Consider the following 16630-nt stretch of genomic DNA (forward strand, 5'->3'; position numbering starts at 1 on the left):
TATAGAAATTATACTCTTGTGACTCTCCTCTTCCAGACTTCCATGAAACACTGGGCTGTTTGCTTAGGGAGGGATTGCTATTTTATAAAGCAGACTAGAATTATGTTATTTCAGTTGAAGAGTATCCTCAGAGACAACTTCTTCGCAAAAGACAAGTGGCTTTGCTTCAGGCTCCTCTTTATACTCCTAATTCTTAACTACGGGAAGAGAAACTCTATCTTCCATTCCGGAATATCAACACCAAATCTGTTGCAGAAATAAGGTCTAACAGCTTGTGCAGGAATCTGAACAAAGTAACTTTTACAGTATGATTTCACTGGTTTTTAGCTTCAATACCACATTAACAACTATAAAGATCCTTAAAAGCAAAAGGCCATTTTTCTTTTCACACAGTGGAACTATTTGATTTCTTCACTCCGTCAGGCCTGTTTTCTTTTTAAAGACTTAAAAGGCAGGCATGGAGACCAACCGTTGCTGATGGCAGTACTTACTACCTATTACTTCAAGCACCAAGGATCAGCTAGCACAGAAGCAGCAGGATCAAACACAAACCCTCGCAAGTAAAACGAAAGAAAGGAGAGAGAATATTCCTACAGCAGGATCTGATCTTTTCCTATGCCATAAGGAAGGCAACATCAGGCAGAAAGAGCACTCGTCTACACTGCTAAGAGGGAAATTTGCAAGAGGTCGGCAGAAGTGAAGCCAGACCTGAGAAGATGGAGCTGGTGAGGTGAGCAGCTCAAAAGCTTCAGTTACTAAGCTCTGAACTCCTGCAGATTCAGAATATCCCAGGGCTGGAAGAGCAAATTTCCTCAATCTGCACTGAGCTACTGGCAGCTAGAGGGAATACGTTAGCCCTCGCTCTTCCTAACAGCGCGAGCTCTGACACAGAAGTAGCGATGGCTTAATTCATGAAAAAAGGAGCAGGCTCTCAAGTGAAACCAGCAACAATGCTACTTAAGAAAAAACGAAGAAGACCCAAGAGCTACTTGCCTGGTTTTAAACAGTGTTTCCTATTTCCATATCAGACAACGCTGCGGCTGCTGTAACAGAAGCATTGTTGTTACCTTTCCTCCTTCAACCTAGCCCTAACTCGAATTGTTGGAAAATCAGATTTTTTTAAGATCTCACCAAGTACAATGGTCAGTCTCTGCCAGTGGAAAGACTCTTAGAGGAGGACATGGTAACACTTGTGGACACCTAGTCAATGACATACGGTAATGATGAAAAGTAAAAGGTAAAACTTCCTCCTGATCATTGCAATGGACACCTTAGCCTTAACGCATGAGGCTCAATATCGTCTTTGTCTTCATATTAAAGTGAAGATACGATTTTATCAGAAAGTCAGCATTTTTTACAAAATAAATCTAACGAAAATAAGTTTAATCATGTGCAGCTAGCACCCTCTTTTTTTTTTTTTTAAATGTGTAAATAAACCAAGTTAAAGTACAAGTGAGGACAAGATTGTTATGAATCAACCCAAACTCACTTATGTCAAATTAATGGGGACTACAATGTATAACAACAGGAAACTCAACTACAAATTCTGCTGCTCTCAAATTCAGCTGGTCAATGTTTGGACAACTTTTCTCTTTGGTCCGAATCTTTAGGTGGAAAATCTCCGCTATTTTTTTTTTCCACAAACCTAAAATTTGGTTGCAGCCAGCAGGCAGAAGCCACTGCCTAGTATAAAAGTGCCTGGTACAAAACCTGAAGGATTTGGCAGAACCTGAGCAAATTTGCAGTAAATAAGAATTCTAGCTACATATTACATTTCTTTGTCCAGTACTTCTTATTTCCTCCAAGAACAGTAACTGAAAAAACAGCCGAGGACTAAAATTCTTCAACTTTTACTATAGCTCCTAGAAATCTCTAGGCGTGTTACTTTAGTGTAAAACTACGTAACACATCCTTATGATTCACAACAAATACGGCTTGCCTTTACCTACGGGGATTCACCGAAAGCTACATTTATTCTATTACCGCTAACGCTGTTCATCAGAGCAAGTAATTTTATAAAACTCATGTTGAGATGACAGGATGCATGAATATATCCAACTGCTAGCAAACGCAAAGTCTGTGAATGTGACTGAACAGTTGTGCAGAAAACAACACTGCTGCATGAACGTGCCAAAATTACTGTCTCCCTTGTTCCCGCAAGGAGTTAATTACAGCATTACAGCAATCAGAACTGCTGTAATGACTTCCTTGCTTAGGGAAGACATGCCTGGATGTCCCCTCCTCTTCTAGTGGAAAACAAGAGTTTCATATGAGCCTCATTACAAAATCCACTAAAGCCAGTGAAAAGAAATGCACCTTGAAACAGGTCGCTAAATTGCAAGTTTACACTACTTTAGGACAGCAAATTTGCTCCACCTCCAACAGCAGAGCTGAGTGGATCAAGAAAAAGAAGGAAGAAGAAAAACACTGCTGTTCATTTTTCGTGTTTTCCGTTTCCCTTAAGGAGCTTAACTAGTTGGCCATAAAGCATTTATTACAGAGTCAGGCTTCCTGTCAGTTGTTCCCCATCAATTTGTTTCCCACCTGCTCAGTGGCACCTTGGGCTGCAGAGACCCACTACCCGTTACTGCCACCGAGCAGGTCACAAATGAACACATCAGCATCATAAGCTCCTGGCTGCATTTGTATCCGTGCTAAAAGGCAGAGGTGGGGAGAAAACCCAACCAAACAACCCACCACAACCTAGGACAAAAGCCAGAAAAGAAGTGTGAAAAACTAAGTATGTTACAGAGAAGATATTTAATATAGATATATATATAAAAATTTAGGAGAAAAATCATATTGGAGGAAAGAAAACAAATGCAAAACTGCTGATAGAGGAGCAGGAACTACTGTATTCCCCGAGTACTGAATGAGAACAGCACAGTTTAGAAGTTCAGAAGCAAAGTACACTGTTCAGTAAATGGAGGAACACAGAAAAATTTGACAAAACAGTAAAAGCTTCACATGGAAGTTTTCGCTTTGGCACTACAGCACTCTTCCTTGACTACAGCAATCAATACTTTTATTTTTATTGTTCCCTAAAATATATTTTAGAAGTAGCATCCCAGCTGTCTAGATTTAGGTGTTCTGCTTGGCAAATCAGGAGTAATTCCCCTAGTTCCCTTTTCCACAAAGTATGATGGGTTTCAAGCAATCTAGGGAGACCCTCATAGTAAGGTATTCTTTAAACTAATATAAAATTAGATATATTTAGAGACTGTAGTTTCCTAATTGAAATCCATGGCTGGGAGGTTGTAAAAAGAATAGTTTTACTAATTTAAAAGAAAAGTACAGTAAAAAGGAGACCACCTGCAACAGAACTAATCTTATCTTAAAAATACTTCCTTCCTTCTCTTCTCTTAGCTAGATCTTGTACGTTTCCAAATGCAGAAAATAGCAGACATTAAAAAAGGTTATTCTGCTGAATGTGCATTAAGAATTGCTAATACAACTTGACAGCAAGAACATATTCTGCCTACTTAAAAAGGTCGGCTTTGTATACAATTTTTTTCAGGACGAATTGCTCATTTTATTATCATGACTTTTAGGGAGTTACAAATCCCCCCTGAGGACGCCAAACAGCTTTTAGGAGGCAATTGAAGGCAGTGACGGATCACTCCCACTCCACACAAAGCACACCCAGGAACCGACCTAGACGCATCGATCAATACCTGTGAAAAGTTTCTGTCTTTAACCGTTTTCTTACTTGTGATATCAAGAGCCTCGGGTTGGGGGGCAAAACCACATACGCTAACAGACACGGAGTGGTACTATGCTTTAACTGTTGCATATTTATGTTATTTTTTTAATTATGTGTTTGTTGTGATTTTTGTGTTTTGTTTTTTTTTTTTAACTCATCCACAAATCCTACATATTTACGAAGATATCCAGAAAATATTTAATTTCCTCTAATGCAGGTTTTTTTTTTTATTAAATGTAAAGACGGTTACAAAACTTACGTTAAATAAAAATGCTTCGCTTCTAAAAGTGAAACAAAACACAAAACCTTCGGTTTATTTAAACGGGTCTCTGAGCAGTTCTGATATACTGCCATAAATATTTGTTTCTTGTTATATATCCTAATCCCATAGTCCAGCAACATATCGTTGCTGTAATAAAAAGCTAGCAACAAAGGACTGGACAGAAAGGGATCCAGATTCCCTATAATTTCTAAGGGAGCTTTATTTCGTAGTTGTCCTGCTTAGTGATTCTGAAAACTTCTTTAAGCAGCTCGTGTGGGCCAGTGTTGACATGAGTACGCCAAACCACCCCGACCAGTTCCAAAAGCTGACAGAACAATTCTTCTCTTCCCCTTGCATATTTACAAATATCAAAACTTTGATCTCTTCTCTAAAAGATCCCTGACTCATTCAACTACAGCTGTACCGAAGGCCCTGATTTGACACGTCGCTGACATTCTGACAGAGATGCAGAGCAGTGAATGGCCTTAACTTCAAGGACCAAACAGGGACATTTCACACAAAGATTTTGCCATTGCTTGAAATGGCCAGTTGATGAAGTTTTCAGGCACTATTTAGTATCTGTAACCCGAGTTACAAGCTAGGAAGATTTTCAACACAGTTTTCTTATGAGCACCTCACAGGGTTTGTGTTTCCATACACCATGTATTTATTACAGAAAGCCAGGGATGACGTGTAACATAAGCAAAATAAGCTCTGAATTAGAATGTGTAACTCCAGGGTTTGTCTATAGTCATCCTGCAAATACATTGCCAGGTAGCTCCTCACAATCTTAGCCTCTCTTGGCCTTTCTTGCCAATTAAATGAGACTAACGCTTACCTAGTTCAGAAGATCATCAGAATAATGCATGTTCCCCATTTTTAATCACTTTTGGTTTGCTTTCACTCAAGACTTTCAACATAGTGACAAGCCTTACAAAGCGCATTGCACTCAGAGGGACTCACTTGAAACAAACATGGCAAGAACTGAAAATCAGAACTGCTTACAAATAGAGAGGGGGATCAGAGAACTGTAACATCACTGAGCAAGACGGTAAGCTTAATCTAATGGGATATATGCAACATGTTTGCTTGTGTGAAATAGGAGGCTGCCCTGCACACGCAGGGAATTAATTCTGATGGTGTAGCCATCCAGGTGGTAATGAGGACGAGAAGGTGGACATTGTTTCCCCTACGCAGTTTGCTCCTCCAACTGATAAGGTTTACCCACCAAATGGGGTAAGAGACACAGGACAAAAAGGGAAGCAAAGATGTGTCCTCCACCTGGCAGGAAGAAAGCCCATGCAAGAGCCTATGCAATTTCTGAACTGCCTAAGAATGTTAATATTACATCCACTCTACTTTTTGGTTAGAAGATTAGAATTAATATCTTCAAATGCAAAGATTCCTGTTCTCAAAATGGTTTGTTACAAGACTGGCTTTTATAGAAAAAACACCCAGACTTCGTAGAAATCATCAGCTCTCATTAACAATTAATTAGAAGAACTAAGGCCTTAATCATGCAAAGTGCTAGCCTGAAGGTACAGCTTGCTAAAAATCATCAGTCTCATTCATTACGGTTTAGTCTATTTGGATGAAACAGTATTAGAAAGGCTTGGATGAAACAGTATTAGAAAGGCTCTCCAGTACAACACAGAGACGAAAATGACTGCCTATACCCTGAACTGTAGAGATATTCGGGACTCTAGCGGAAAAAAAAGGCTCATCCCAGGCCCATTTTAACCAATAACTCCACTTTAAGATTTTAATTTTGTTTTAAGAATCATTTTGTTGGATGAAAAAAACCCAACTTATTGCAAAGATTTTCTTAATTGTACAAAACCCAAACTAAGTGACAATTTCTCTACTGATTTCGAACTTCGTAGTTAACAAAAGAACGAACAAGCGTTTTCATAAATAATCACATTTGAGACGTGCAACAGAACAGCTCACTGTACAAAGTGCATCTCCTAGGAGATGAAAATTTAATAAACTGTAAGGAACTCATTTGGAAACTTGGTTTGTGAACAACAGAAAGGTGTGACTGCAAGTACCCATTTTATGCAAGGTAAAGTGCTGCTGAGCAGGCAAACTCTTCCCATGGTTTACAGTAAAATTTACTTCGTTAACAATTTGTCTGCTGCAATGAAGCACCCTAAAAGCACAAATGCCAGCAGGGATTCGCAACAGACAGAAAATTATGCTATTTCCAAATCGCTTTTAAAGACACGACTAGGACAAACCAATGCCCGCTGAGTGATGCCTGCTTAATGGTCACACTCCTTAAAATAATATCCTCTAAAAGAAGTTTCACTTTAGAATACACAAACTCTAAATGCAGAACCAGCTCAGAAAATTTTACGTAGAAATACATCAGGTATTCTCCCATTTCTAATAGTGCAGCAACTTCTAATCCCTCCTGTTTTCTAGAAGTACATCGCCAAGACTGAACCCCCAAATCCCGAATTCTTTCTTGAAGTGAAAGAGAACGTTCGTTCTTAAAGTCAAGCAGATGCTGAAGTGACCGGGGGGCTGAGGCCGACGGGGTACTGGAAACGTTGTTTCAGGTCTGAACCTCAGGACTTGAGAGCACCTCTGGCAGAACTGTTTGGAGAAGAACTATATTCCCTACAACAAATCAACAGTTACAACGCCGTAACTTCTGTAAAGAACTCTCATTTCATCACCTTCTTAAATGTCACCCATCATTTCTTACTAATAACAATTAATAGCTTCATGGAAAACGGGAGGAAAAAAACCCCAGACAGAGCAAATGAGGAATGGAAAATGTCAAACTGCAGCTCTAAGAAAGTAAGGAATGCCCCCCAGACTCTGGATGACCGAATAAACAATCAAGCTGCTGAACAACCCACTTTTAAGAGTTTCAGGAGTGAGTTCTTACTTACCCGGCTTGAATCAGCTCATTGAGTTTAGCTGCATTCTTGTCATCCATACCTTTACATGAAATGGGACAACACAGTGAATTAGGATTTGAAGCGATAACTGGTTTTGTGTTCTGTTTGGTTTTCAAAGCTATTACATTTTATTCTCACACAGAACTGATGTGCGCAAATGAGCTATAACATACCCTTTCTGAAAAGTTTCTATTTTCATACATGCAAGCTTTACACGATTCTCGCCCTGAAAATTACATTTTACTCACGGATTAAATGACCCAAGTTTAGGTGCTATAGTCATCTTGGGTTGCCAGGCATTAATCTGACACTGCGGTATTAAAAAGAAAAGCTTCCTCATCTTCCTGCTCAATCAGTGTTGCTAAGGCAGCACAGCATAATGAAAGAGCATCAAGCCCTCTCAGCACCGAATGCAATAAAAAAAAAAAGGAAATAAAAATAATAAAATGCACATGTAGCCCACACTTTTCTTCTCTGCGTTACACAGCAAATTTTTAAATGGACATTATGGTGACTTAATTTATATTCTCTATGATAGTCTGGCCCAGAACTATTTACTGAACAATTAACCTCCCTCTGGCAATGCTGAAAGTATTCCTGACATCCTTTCACATCTCAAGAGCTCTACATAAGTTATCTCAATTTCTGGGAAGACAGGACTGGGTGAATACCACCAAAAAAAAGAAAAAAAGAAAAAGAAACTACTTTCACCAGCTGCAGAGCAGACGTCTCATAAACTGGGAATAGAGGCTTGCAGCTTAAACCCATTTGGTCTCGGAGACCTGAATTTTATATGCATGCATTGCTATGGTGACTGTGGGAAACCTTCTTGCCAGTCATCACAAGGAGGGTCTGTTGATGCTTTTAAGTTAAGGTGTGGATATAGGGAAGAAACACTAATACTGATTTCTACTGATAATGCAATTTGTCTTGCCTCTGCACCTTCTTTGCCACAAAACAGTTCAAAATTGCTTCTCCAAGATGAATTAACACACTGGAGATCTTTGAACTAACAGAATAAAGTCAATATGATCATTCACAAAAATCTCATTCATGATGCTTTACAATAAAAATCCCAGGTGAGGGAATAGTATAGAAAAAAAAATCTGCCAAAATACCACTATTCTATTAGGAATTACATCCAGTCATTAAAACTTTCTTGTCTTTCTCACTTTGTAACTAGTATGACTTTACAAAGAAGTGAAAGTATTTTGAAGATTTTCCATGTCTCACAAATTAATCAAAAAACGTAGAAGATACTCTATGACGTAACACTGACTCTACAAAAAGTTTGGGGATGAATGAAAAAAAAAATAAATACACAGATAAGAAGGTACATGTGGATTGACTAGCGCATATAGTGCGTGTTCCTCTGCCCATTCTCCAAGCTAGCCACATCACAGCTTTCTAGTCTGGAAGCCATAAAGACCATGTGAACCACAGCCTGGGCTGCATCCCCAGCAGCGCGAGCAGCAGGGCGAGGGGGGGATTCTGCCCCTCTGCTCCGCTCTGGGGAGACCCCCCTGCAGTGCTGCCTCCAGCTCTGGGGCACCAACAGCAGAAGGACACGGAGCTGTTGGAGCGGGGCCAGAGGAGGCTCCGGAGATGCTGGGAGGGCTGGAGCCCCTCTGCTGTGAGGACAGGCTGAGAGAGCTGGGGGGGTTCAGCCTGGAGAAGAGAAGGCTCCAGGGAGACCTTGGAGCCCCTTCCAGTCCCTAAAGGGGCTCCAGGAAAGCTGGGGAGGGACTCTGGATCAGGGAGGGCAGCCATGGGAGGAGGGGGAATGGTTTTACACTGGAAGAGGGGAGATTGAGATGAGATACCAGGGAGAAATTCTTGGCTGTGAGGGCGGTGAGCCCAGGCTGCCCAGAGAAGCTGTGGCTGCCCCATCCCTGGAGGTGTTCAAGGCCAGGTTGGAGGGGGCTTGGAGCAACCTGGTGTGGTGGGAGGTGTCCCTGCCCAGGGCAGGGGGTGGCACTGGGTGGGCTTTAAGGTCCCTTCCAACCTAAACCATTCTATGAACATGGTACTAACCCTAAACTCAGCTATCTTGCTAATGCAACTAATCAGTTTCCAGAAAACTGGGAGCATTGGGGTGGCATATACTCACCTGCCTACACTCACCCTTACGGACAAGGTCAGAATGCACCTTGGTTAGCCAGTAAAGTTATTATTCCAGATTATGATTTGTAATACTTTTTCACCTTCTGAGTTCAGTAAGTAATTTAGAGAATGACTTAGAGAAAGGCACTATCCCAGATTTTGATTGCATAGGCAGAAATAACTGTGGGTGCAAATGGTATCATTTACACATTTAATTTCTTAGTTTTCAAGAATAAAATAGATAATCTAAGCTCCATATATATTTACCTGTCATCTGTGGGTATCACTTGCACTGCATACCACGGATAGCAAAAACTAAAGATATGTCAAAAAAAGGGACTAATGCAACAGACTAAGGTGTTCTTTAACAATAAAATACATTTAATGAAAAAACGACACTACAGGTTACTGCAATAGAATACGACAAACACAAATTCTGAATAACTCAAAAGTGTAACTGTATCAGACATTGCCAACTTCAAGGGTAGACACTTCTGATTCTACCATATAAAAATAATTTAAAGTCATCATACTCACATCCCCCAATCTTTTTCCTTAGTTCCCCGTAGCAGATTAAGCCATAAAGCTCCAGGGAGGATTTTTTCAGCCCTTGAGAAAACACTGAAAAGCAGAAAAGGTGTAAGTGAGGTGCAGACTGCAGATACACAGCAACACTGCCGACACTCATTCCAACACTGAAAATGAGACAGATTTGTATTTTCAATGATGGGACAAACACCACATCGAAGGTAAGACTAAGTTCCATTTCATTAAACACTATAGTCCTTTTGGTGACTTAAATATCTGGGAAACACAGTATTTTTTAGATTACAGAAAAAAAAAAAAGCAACTTCCACAGAATTTAAACAATTACGCAACAGTTCAATATGCAAAATAAAGCTAATTCATAATAAACCTAACTCTAGTATGACTTACCTACTTACAATTTCTAAAGGAAACATCCAGATGCCCGCAAGAAAATTCACATAGAACTGTTTCTATATGGAAATTAAGAAGTAGGTCTGAATTTTCCAGAAGACAGAGAATGCCTTCTGCGCACCTGAACGCACCTGAGAGATTTAACGCAAATTCTATATTCTAAATTTTTATATGAAGAATTGCAAACATTTTATTCAACTTTACCAAGTTTTTTTTCTCCTTTCTCACCAACACACGTGATGGGGACGTTATTATTGCTAACAGATGTAAATATCTACGACAGCACGGACAGACTGCCTTGTGGTTTGCAAATCAGATGAAAATATTTATTCTTGACTATTCATCAAGAATTCAGTTCTCTTTGACTTGCAGACTCATGTAATCTCAAAATCCAGGCACGTGTATTTCTACTAATACTACAGCTAATCAAACTACTGCACTCATTCTGAAATTCCTCCAGACAGTGAGATTTCAGACCTTACAGGCAGAGATACAGAATTTTACATTATCCAGAAAACAGATGAAGTTCCTCCATGACACCTTTATTTTATTTTTTTTTTCAACTTCTTACATACTGTGTTTGCTGTAACTTTTTTTTTTTAAATAAAATACTAATGGCTTGTTTCATCTTAAAACGCTGTCTTGTTTTGGAAAAGCAACTCAAAAATACACCTTTATGACGGGTGTTTTAGATAGGTAAGTCCTCCTGCAGATTAACCTAATCTCAGGAACAGACAAAACAATTTCATAAAGAGACTACATTGTACATTATCTTGCATTCCCTGAGCTTTTTTCTAGTCATATACAGTTCTCACTAATGCGTTATTTGTAACTTGAGAGGCTCTGGCCACAAGCCGTATAGCTGAATTTATTATCCAAATTTTTGCTCATGTTAGAAAGAATTGTTTAAAGACCAAACAATTCAACCACCGTGAAACATGCTACAATTTATGCAACTTAGAACACAGCATCAAAAGGACAGGAAAGCCCTCGAGACCTTTACTTGATCAACAAGCTAAGGGGAGAACCGACATTCTTCATACCTTCAAAAAGTCAGAAGAACCAGGCCTTAGTAAAATCTATTCTCTCTGCAATAGATTTCTTTAACTTGCTACTCAGATTAGGCTACCCACAAATTGACTTGAATTCTCCCTGCCCGTTACTGACTAGTATGCATTTGATAAAAACCAATTATCAATGATCATATATTACTATTATTGTTAAAAAACACCACTAGCATATGACTTCCCGATTTCCTTCTCATTCAACAAGCTGGGGAAGGAGGAAAAAGAACAGAAAGAGGGGAATCACAGGAATACTAAGTTACTTAAAGTGTGAGCAAATGCTTCACTGTTTACACCTGTATCAGACTATTCATTTCTTTCTATCTTTCCCCAAGAAGCGCAAAATAGTACTGGAGACAATTTGCTCGATGAAGTCATGCCCGACTAACATTTAGGTAGCTGTCCTCAAAGGTGTGTTCCTGAGAACAGAAAAACACTTCCTTGAACCTGGCTTTTCCCCAGTATTAATAGTAAGATCAGCATTTATTATGGTGTGGTGAACCGATATAAAAGCAGCGACACAAATACCAGTTTTTGAGAAGCATTTTTCAAAAAAAACACAAACCTCAGTATGGCCACACTAGTAAGAGTAAGACATGTTCACAGAAATCCTATTCAGTATTTACTCCCATCTCCACCATTCCTACCCTCCATGATGGCACTCAAAGGCAGGACTCCAGCCCTCACGAGACTGCGAGCTCGACACTAAGCCCACGTCATTGCATACTAACCATTATCAAAGTCAATGTACTTTGAGATCTTGTGCCAGGTGCGGTAGTAGAAATGGCGGACCTGTTCCTTATTCTTCACCATGCTTGCTGGTTTGCCTTTCTTCTTGTATTTCAGGGCAATGTTGTTCTGGATAGCTTCAAAGTCCTTCCCATGCTGAAGAATAAATAAAACAAATACAAATAGTCGAAACCAAACTTCTATCTTGTCATAAGACATGAAGCATGAAGGACTCTGGGGTTCTTTGTGGGAAATTAGATTTCAATGGTCATAAAATTCTTGGGTATTAGAACTCAATAGCATCAGAATGACACTGGTTTCCTTTATTTTATATGAAATGTACTATAGGTGTAAAATAAATTAACTTTCCAATTTCTTGAACTATTTCAAAATAAAACCTGTAAGTTGCTTGCAAACTTGAAAAAAACCCCAAACCTTTACTCATAAATGTGGTAAGTAGCAGAACTGAAAATACCAACCTTCTCACTTAGCTTTCTTTACTTTCCTCTGCATTTTTCCCCCTATCTCTCCTACCTCCATTCCTGACTAGGGTGAATGAAAAGCCTATTATATTTAACAGCTTCGCTTTTATTTACAGTAAATTTCATGTTCCAGTTATCAGGAGTACAAAATTTGAGCATCAAATAATAAAGGAAAGTATTGCATTTTAAAAAAAAAACAAAAAAAAAAAACCAACTTCTTAGACAAAACATATTTTTCCAGTGCAGGTCATTCAGAAGTTTATTCTCAGTAAAAATAAAAATGAGACGCCTAAGTCTCCCTTTAAAACTAGCTAATTCCTATAAAATAGTTGGAGTTCAAAAGAGGAAAATTTAGTTTTATATACATTATCACTGAGTTTCTGCTATCACTAAGTTTCTTAGCATCTCAGAAAGGTTGGAGCTGATTTAAATACAAAGTGTGAAAGCCTCTTTCGAAATGTCGTGACACAGAATGAATGGAAGTGGGGGACCAAACAAACCGAGTCACAAACCCATCATAGAGCAAAATTTTTGCACTTTTCCCTCAGTGTTCAAAAAACCACCATTTTCTTTGAGTGACGAAGGGACTTAAAAATTACATGATTCCCAGGAACAGCACTGCAAGTCAGAGGAGTTAAAAAAGGAAAGCAGTGTTTAAGTGTTCATTTTGGCCACAATATACATACATGTGAATCATGCCTACCACTAAAAAAATTTTTAAAAAGATGCACATGTGAAAAGAAACTAACCACAACTTCGTTTTCACCTTTAGTATGTATTTTCATGAGAGAAGTGTTCTTAAAATAATCGTAAGAATAGCACAGCCAAGAATACATTGTATACATCATATGAGATAGAAGATAAGATTATCTAACTTTTCTTTGTCTCTTAGCCCTAGTACAAACTTCTTCATGGTGAAATATGAAATGCCGTGCCTACAATTCTTATTAGAATAGAACACATTTTCTCATTTGATAATATTACAGCATAAGTGTGTTGCTTCTGAAAGTTGAGATGGGGATGTTATTTCTCACTTGAAACAAAACCATAATTGAAAAATAACTTAAATTATTATAAATATTCATTAATAAAACTCACAAATATTTCCTATGTATTTCAAAACAAAGAAAAGCTTGACACTTTTGAACTGTGGCTTTGACTGACAGCTGGGTTATAGCCAACTGTATAGACCCAGACAAACCAATGCATACGTGTACCTGTGTATTTTGCTCCTGCAAATCTCAACTGAATCAATCTTCTTTAGAAATACCCAGATACTAAACAAAGCCATCTAAGCTTGTTATTTTCCTCTACATGTACCTCATACAGTCCCTCGAAGAAAGTATTTTTGTCCTCTGTACTCCATGATTCCCACTGCCGCCTGACTTTCTTTCCTTCCTCCTTCTCTCCAGCTGAGGAGCCCAGGTTCCTGGCCGCTGACTTGGAATTCCCAGTAGGATTGCTGGGAGGAATTGCTGATGTGCCACCAGATGCAGTCCCTCCATTATCTGCTGCTGCAAAAAAACATGACCAGAGTGAATATTAAGCCAACAGGAGGATTCGTGGACAGAGATAACTGAAGAACTCAGAATCTCCTCCTCCTTCACCACCCCCATCAGGGTTTTTTTCAAGATATTTCACCTGAAACACAACAGGCAAATAATAAGGGTTTGTTTAAAGAAATAAAATCTCAAAGACCAAAAAAACAAGGAGAAGGTTTCAATGGCTTAGTTTTGTATTTCCAGAGATAAGAGAGATAAGCAGGAATATACCAAAGCAACCTCCAAAAGACAATACACTCTGATGCTTATCCACCAGTCTGCTCTGCAGCCGAGGGGAACTTCTGAGCAACGCTGAGCATCGATGTGACCAATACAGCAAAATAATGACCACGAGAAAATATACATAACTTCATACCCTTGTTTTTGGTCTTGATCCTACTGCCTCTGAAATAACTGTGGTAATGAAAGGACTGAAAGATGTCTACTTATTTCATCGCATGACAATGGATCAGTGTTCTCAAGAGTCTGATCCTCAATCTAAAGAGCATCATCTCTGACACTTTGCCCAAGGATGACAAGTCCCAACCCCTTCTCCTTCCCCAAATCCTGGTGTGGCTTTTGGAAAAGGCACAGAAGTGTAATCGTGATTGTACCTTTGTCAGTTCATCAGCACCCCAAATAATGTGGATCCAAAAAATACCACTAAGATCCAGAACTACTAAAGCGAGAATAAAGCCTGATGGAATTAACAGAATTTGCTGTTTATGTAAGTAAGGGACAGGGAAGAAAGTGGGATGGAGAAACTGCAGGAAGGTGAGAGCTACATATAATGCAGTAAGATTCCGCTGCCTCACCTTACTTCAGAAGAAAAAGCTTCTTTTTTCTTTTAATCTCCTCTGAAACAATTAGTCTTTCAAAGGCATTTTTATCAGCAAAAACATTATCAACTAACCTTAAACCTGTGATTTATTCACAACAGCAATCAAACCAGAATGTTAAGCCAGAAACCAGGGACACCTCCCAGAAGGTTCACTCAATTTTTTCCATGAAAACGTAACCGTTCTCAGTAACCCACGTTTCCAAAATACAGTCTCTTCAATTTTGCTAAGAAGTATTATTTAAGATTTGACTGCTCTTATCAATGCAGGAGTGTACTTAATAAAGCAGGAGCCTTTTAACATTAAACATACACTGCTCATTATAAAGAATGCTTATTACGGTTTCCATTTTTCCGGTTACTGTCCTTTATGTTTTGTGGTTTATGTCATGATAAAGTGGCTTGCCTAAATTCATTTGCTTATAAATCCAGTTTGTACAATACAGCAGTCCCAACTAGTTTTCCAAATTTTTATACGCTTCGCATAGTTCTCTCTTTCATATTTAGTCTTTAAAAGTTCAGTTATCTTTTAAGATTCAATTATATGAAGCAGCTTGTTCACCTGACAAAGTCAGTGTTTTTATATACGTATATATATGTATCCCATTCAAGACCTGAGATATCCCAGTTTCATAATCCTAATACTATTTAAAAAAGAGTGTCAGAAGAATCAACTGTTATAGGCTTACTATGGCTTAGAGATTTGAAATCTTACGTGTAACTATTTGGTTGCAATTTAAAAGTAATTCCTCTGGATGATGAAACCATATTTCTCCAAATCCTAAAAAACCTCTTTGTTCAATTAACAAAGAACATTTGAAATCAAACCTGGAAAAGAGTAAGATGCGTGAAAGCACATTTTTTCCCTGCATACAATAAATATTTACTTGATATAAAATATGATATTGAGACCATTTTAAGGTTAATGTCTCTTTTACTTCTAGGAATGACCATTTGATCCTTTCGAAGGAAATTACTGTCACCACTGGGAAGCGTGTAAGGCAAAACATGAAAAAGAACTGGACACCTAAAAGAGAATGCACTTAAAAACAACTCCTCAAATCAACAGCTTCTCTATTTCCTAAAGCCTTCAACAGTCACTGATGAAATAATTGAAAGTTAAGCAATTTAATTCTGGTAATGTGAAAGGAAATTCTTTAAAAAAAAAAAACCTTTTAAAAAGAACATAAGAAAAATCCGAGCTCTTTATGAGATGGCTGAGAAGAAAACCAAGAATTTTAATACGCAGAATTGCTTCTTTATTCCGCAAATGTGAAATTGGAATATCACAATTTGCATGGTAAAGAAATACAGATCTTAATATTTAAAATCTTCAGTCAAGAAGGGGGAATTCAAACACACCAGTCCTCAATTTCAATCTACAATCTCCTGTTGCTACCAGCTCCCAATGCAAAAGGTGTCCTTTACCAAAAGACAGCTACAGGATTCTATTCCCAAGTTACTATTCCGATCGCAGACCTCTAACTTTCTTAGAAATCACACAGAGGAGCCACGAATGCGAGGTTTGGGGGTTTTGTTTATTGTTGGGTGGTTGGTTTTTGTTTGGGGTTTTATTGGGGGGTTTTGGTTTTTTTACATCACTGTATACATACTCAAATAAGGAAAAACCTAAGGGCAGCTGCCCAAAGTTCAGATCTTACCAAGGATTTTCTAAAGATTGTACAGTACATTTGGTACACATTAAGTTTTCATTATTAAAAAGCATAAGAAGCAATAGTATCGGTGAGGACTGAATTCTAATAAAGCTTGTAGATTTCCTCTTAGTTGTACGTAGAAGACGAAACGAACAGTTCTATCTATGCTAAGGGCTCCACTGATTCAACTCCTACGAAGGATACGTAGCTCATAATTGCTCTTTTGTTCCTTTATATATACTTACTACTCTACAAGACAAACTGTAGTCCTGAGAAGTTTATCTTGTCTTAAATGCAAATATATTACTATCCAGACAATTGTTTAGAGTATCGTATATGAAGATCTAAAAATTCTAATATCCTGTCACCTCTACAGAGATCTTATGCGCCATTCAATTCTTC

The 16630-nt window shown here is 38.5% G+C and overlaps 1 protein-coding gene across 4 annotated transcripts in view; it reads right to left on the reverse strand.

Annotated features, from left to right (window-relative positions):
* CRAMP1 (cramped chromatin regulator homolog 1) overlaps positions 1–16630 on the reverse strand; it is a 48468-nt gene that overhangs the window by 22340 nt on the left and 9498 nt on the right. For 3 of the 4 annotated variants that reach the window (XM_074597269.1, XM_074597270.1, XM_074597268.1), the window contains exons 3-6: positions 13515–13708; positions 11715–11868; positions 9518–9601; positions 6869–6917 (exon numbers count right to left, since the gene is read on the reverse strand). In XM_074597269.1, the coding sequence (XP_074453370.1) occupies positions 6869–6917; positions 9518–9601; positions 11715–11868; positions 13515–13708 (481 nt within the window). The remainder of the gene's footprint in view (positions 1–6868; positions 6918–9517; positions 9602–11714; positions 11869–13514; positions 13709–16630) is intronic. The other variant, XM_074597267.1, reaches the window with a different exon arrangement.

Source organism: Larus michahellis, chromosome 8 (assembly GCF_964199755.1).
Source record: "Larus michahellis chromosome 8, bLarMic1.1, whole genome shotgun sequence".
Lineage (NCBI taxonomy): Eukaryota > Metazoa > Chordata > Aves > Charadriiformes > Laridae > Larus > Larus michahellis.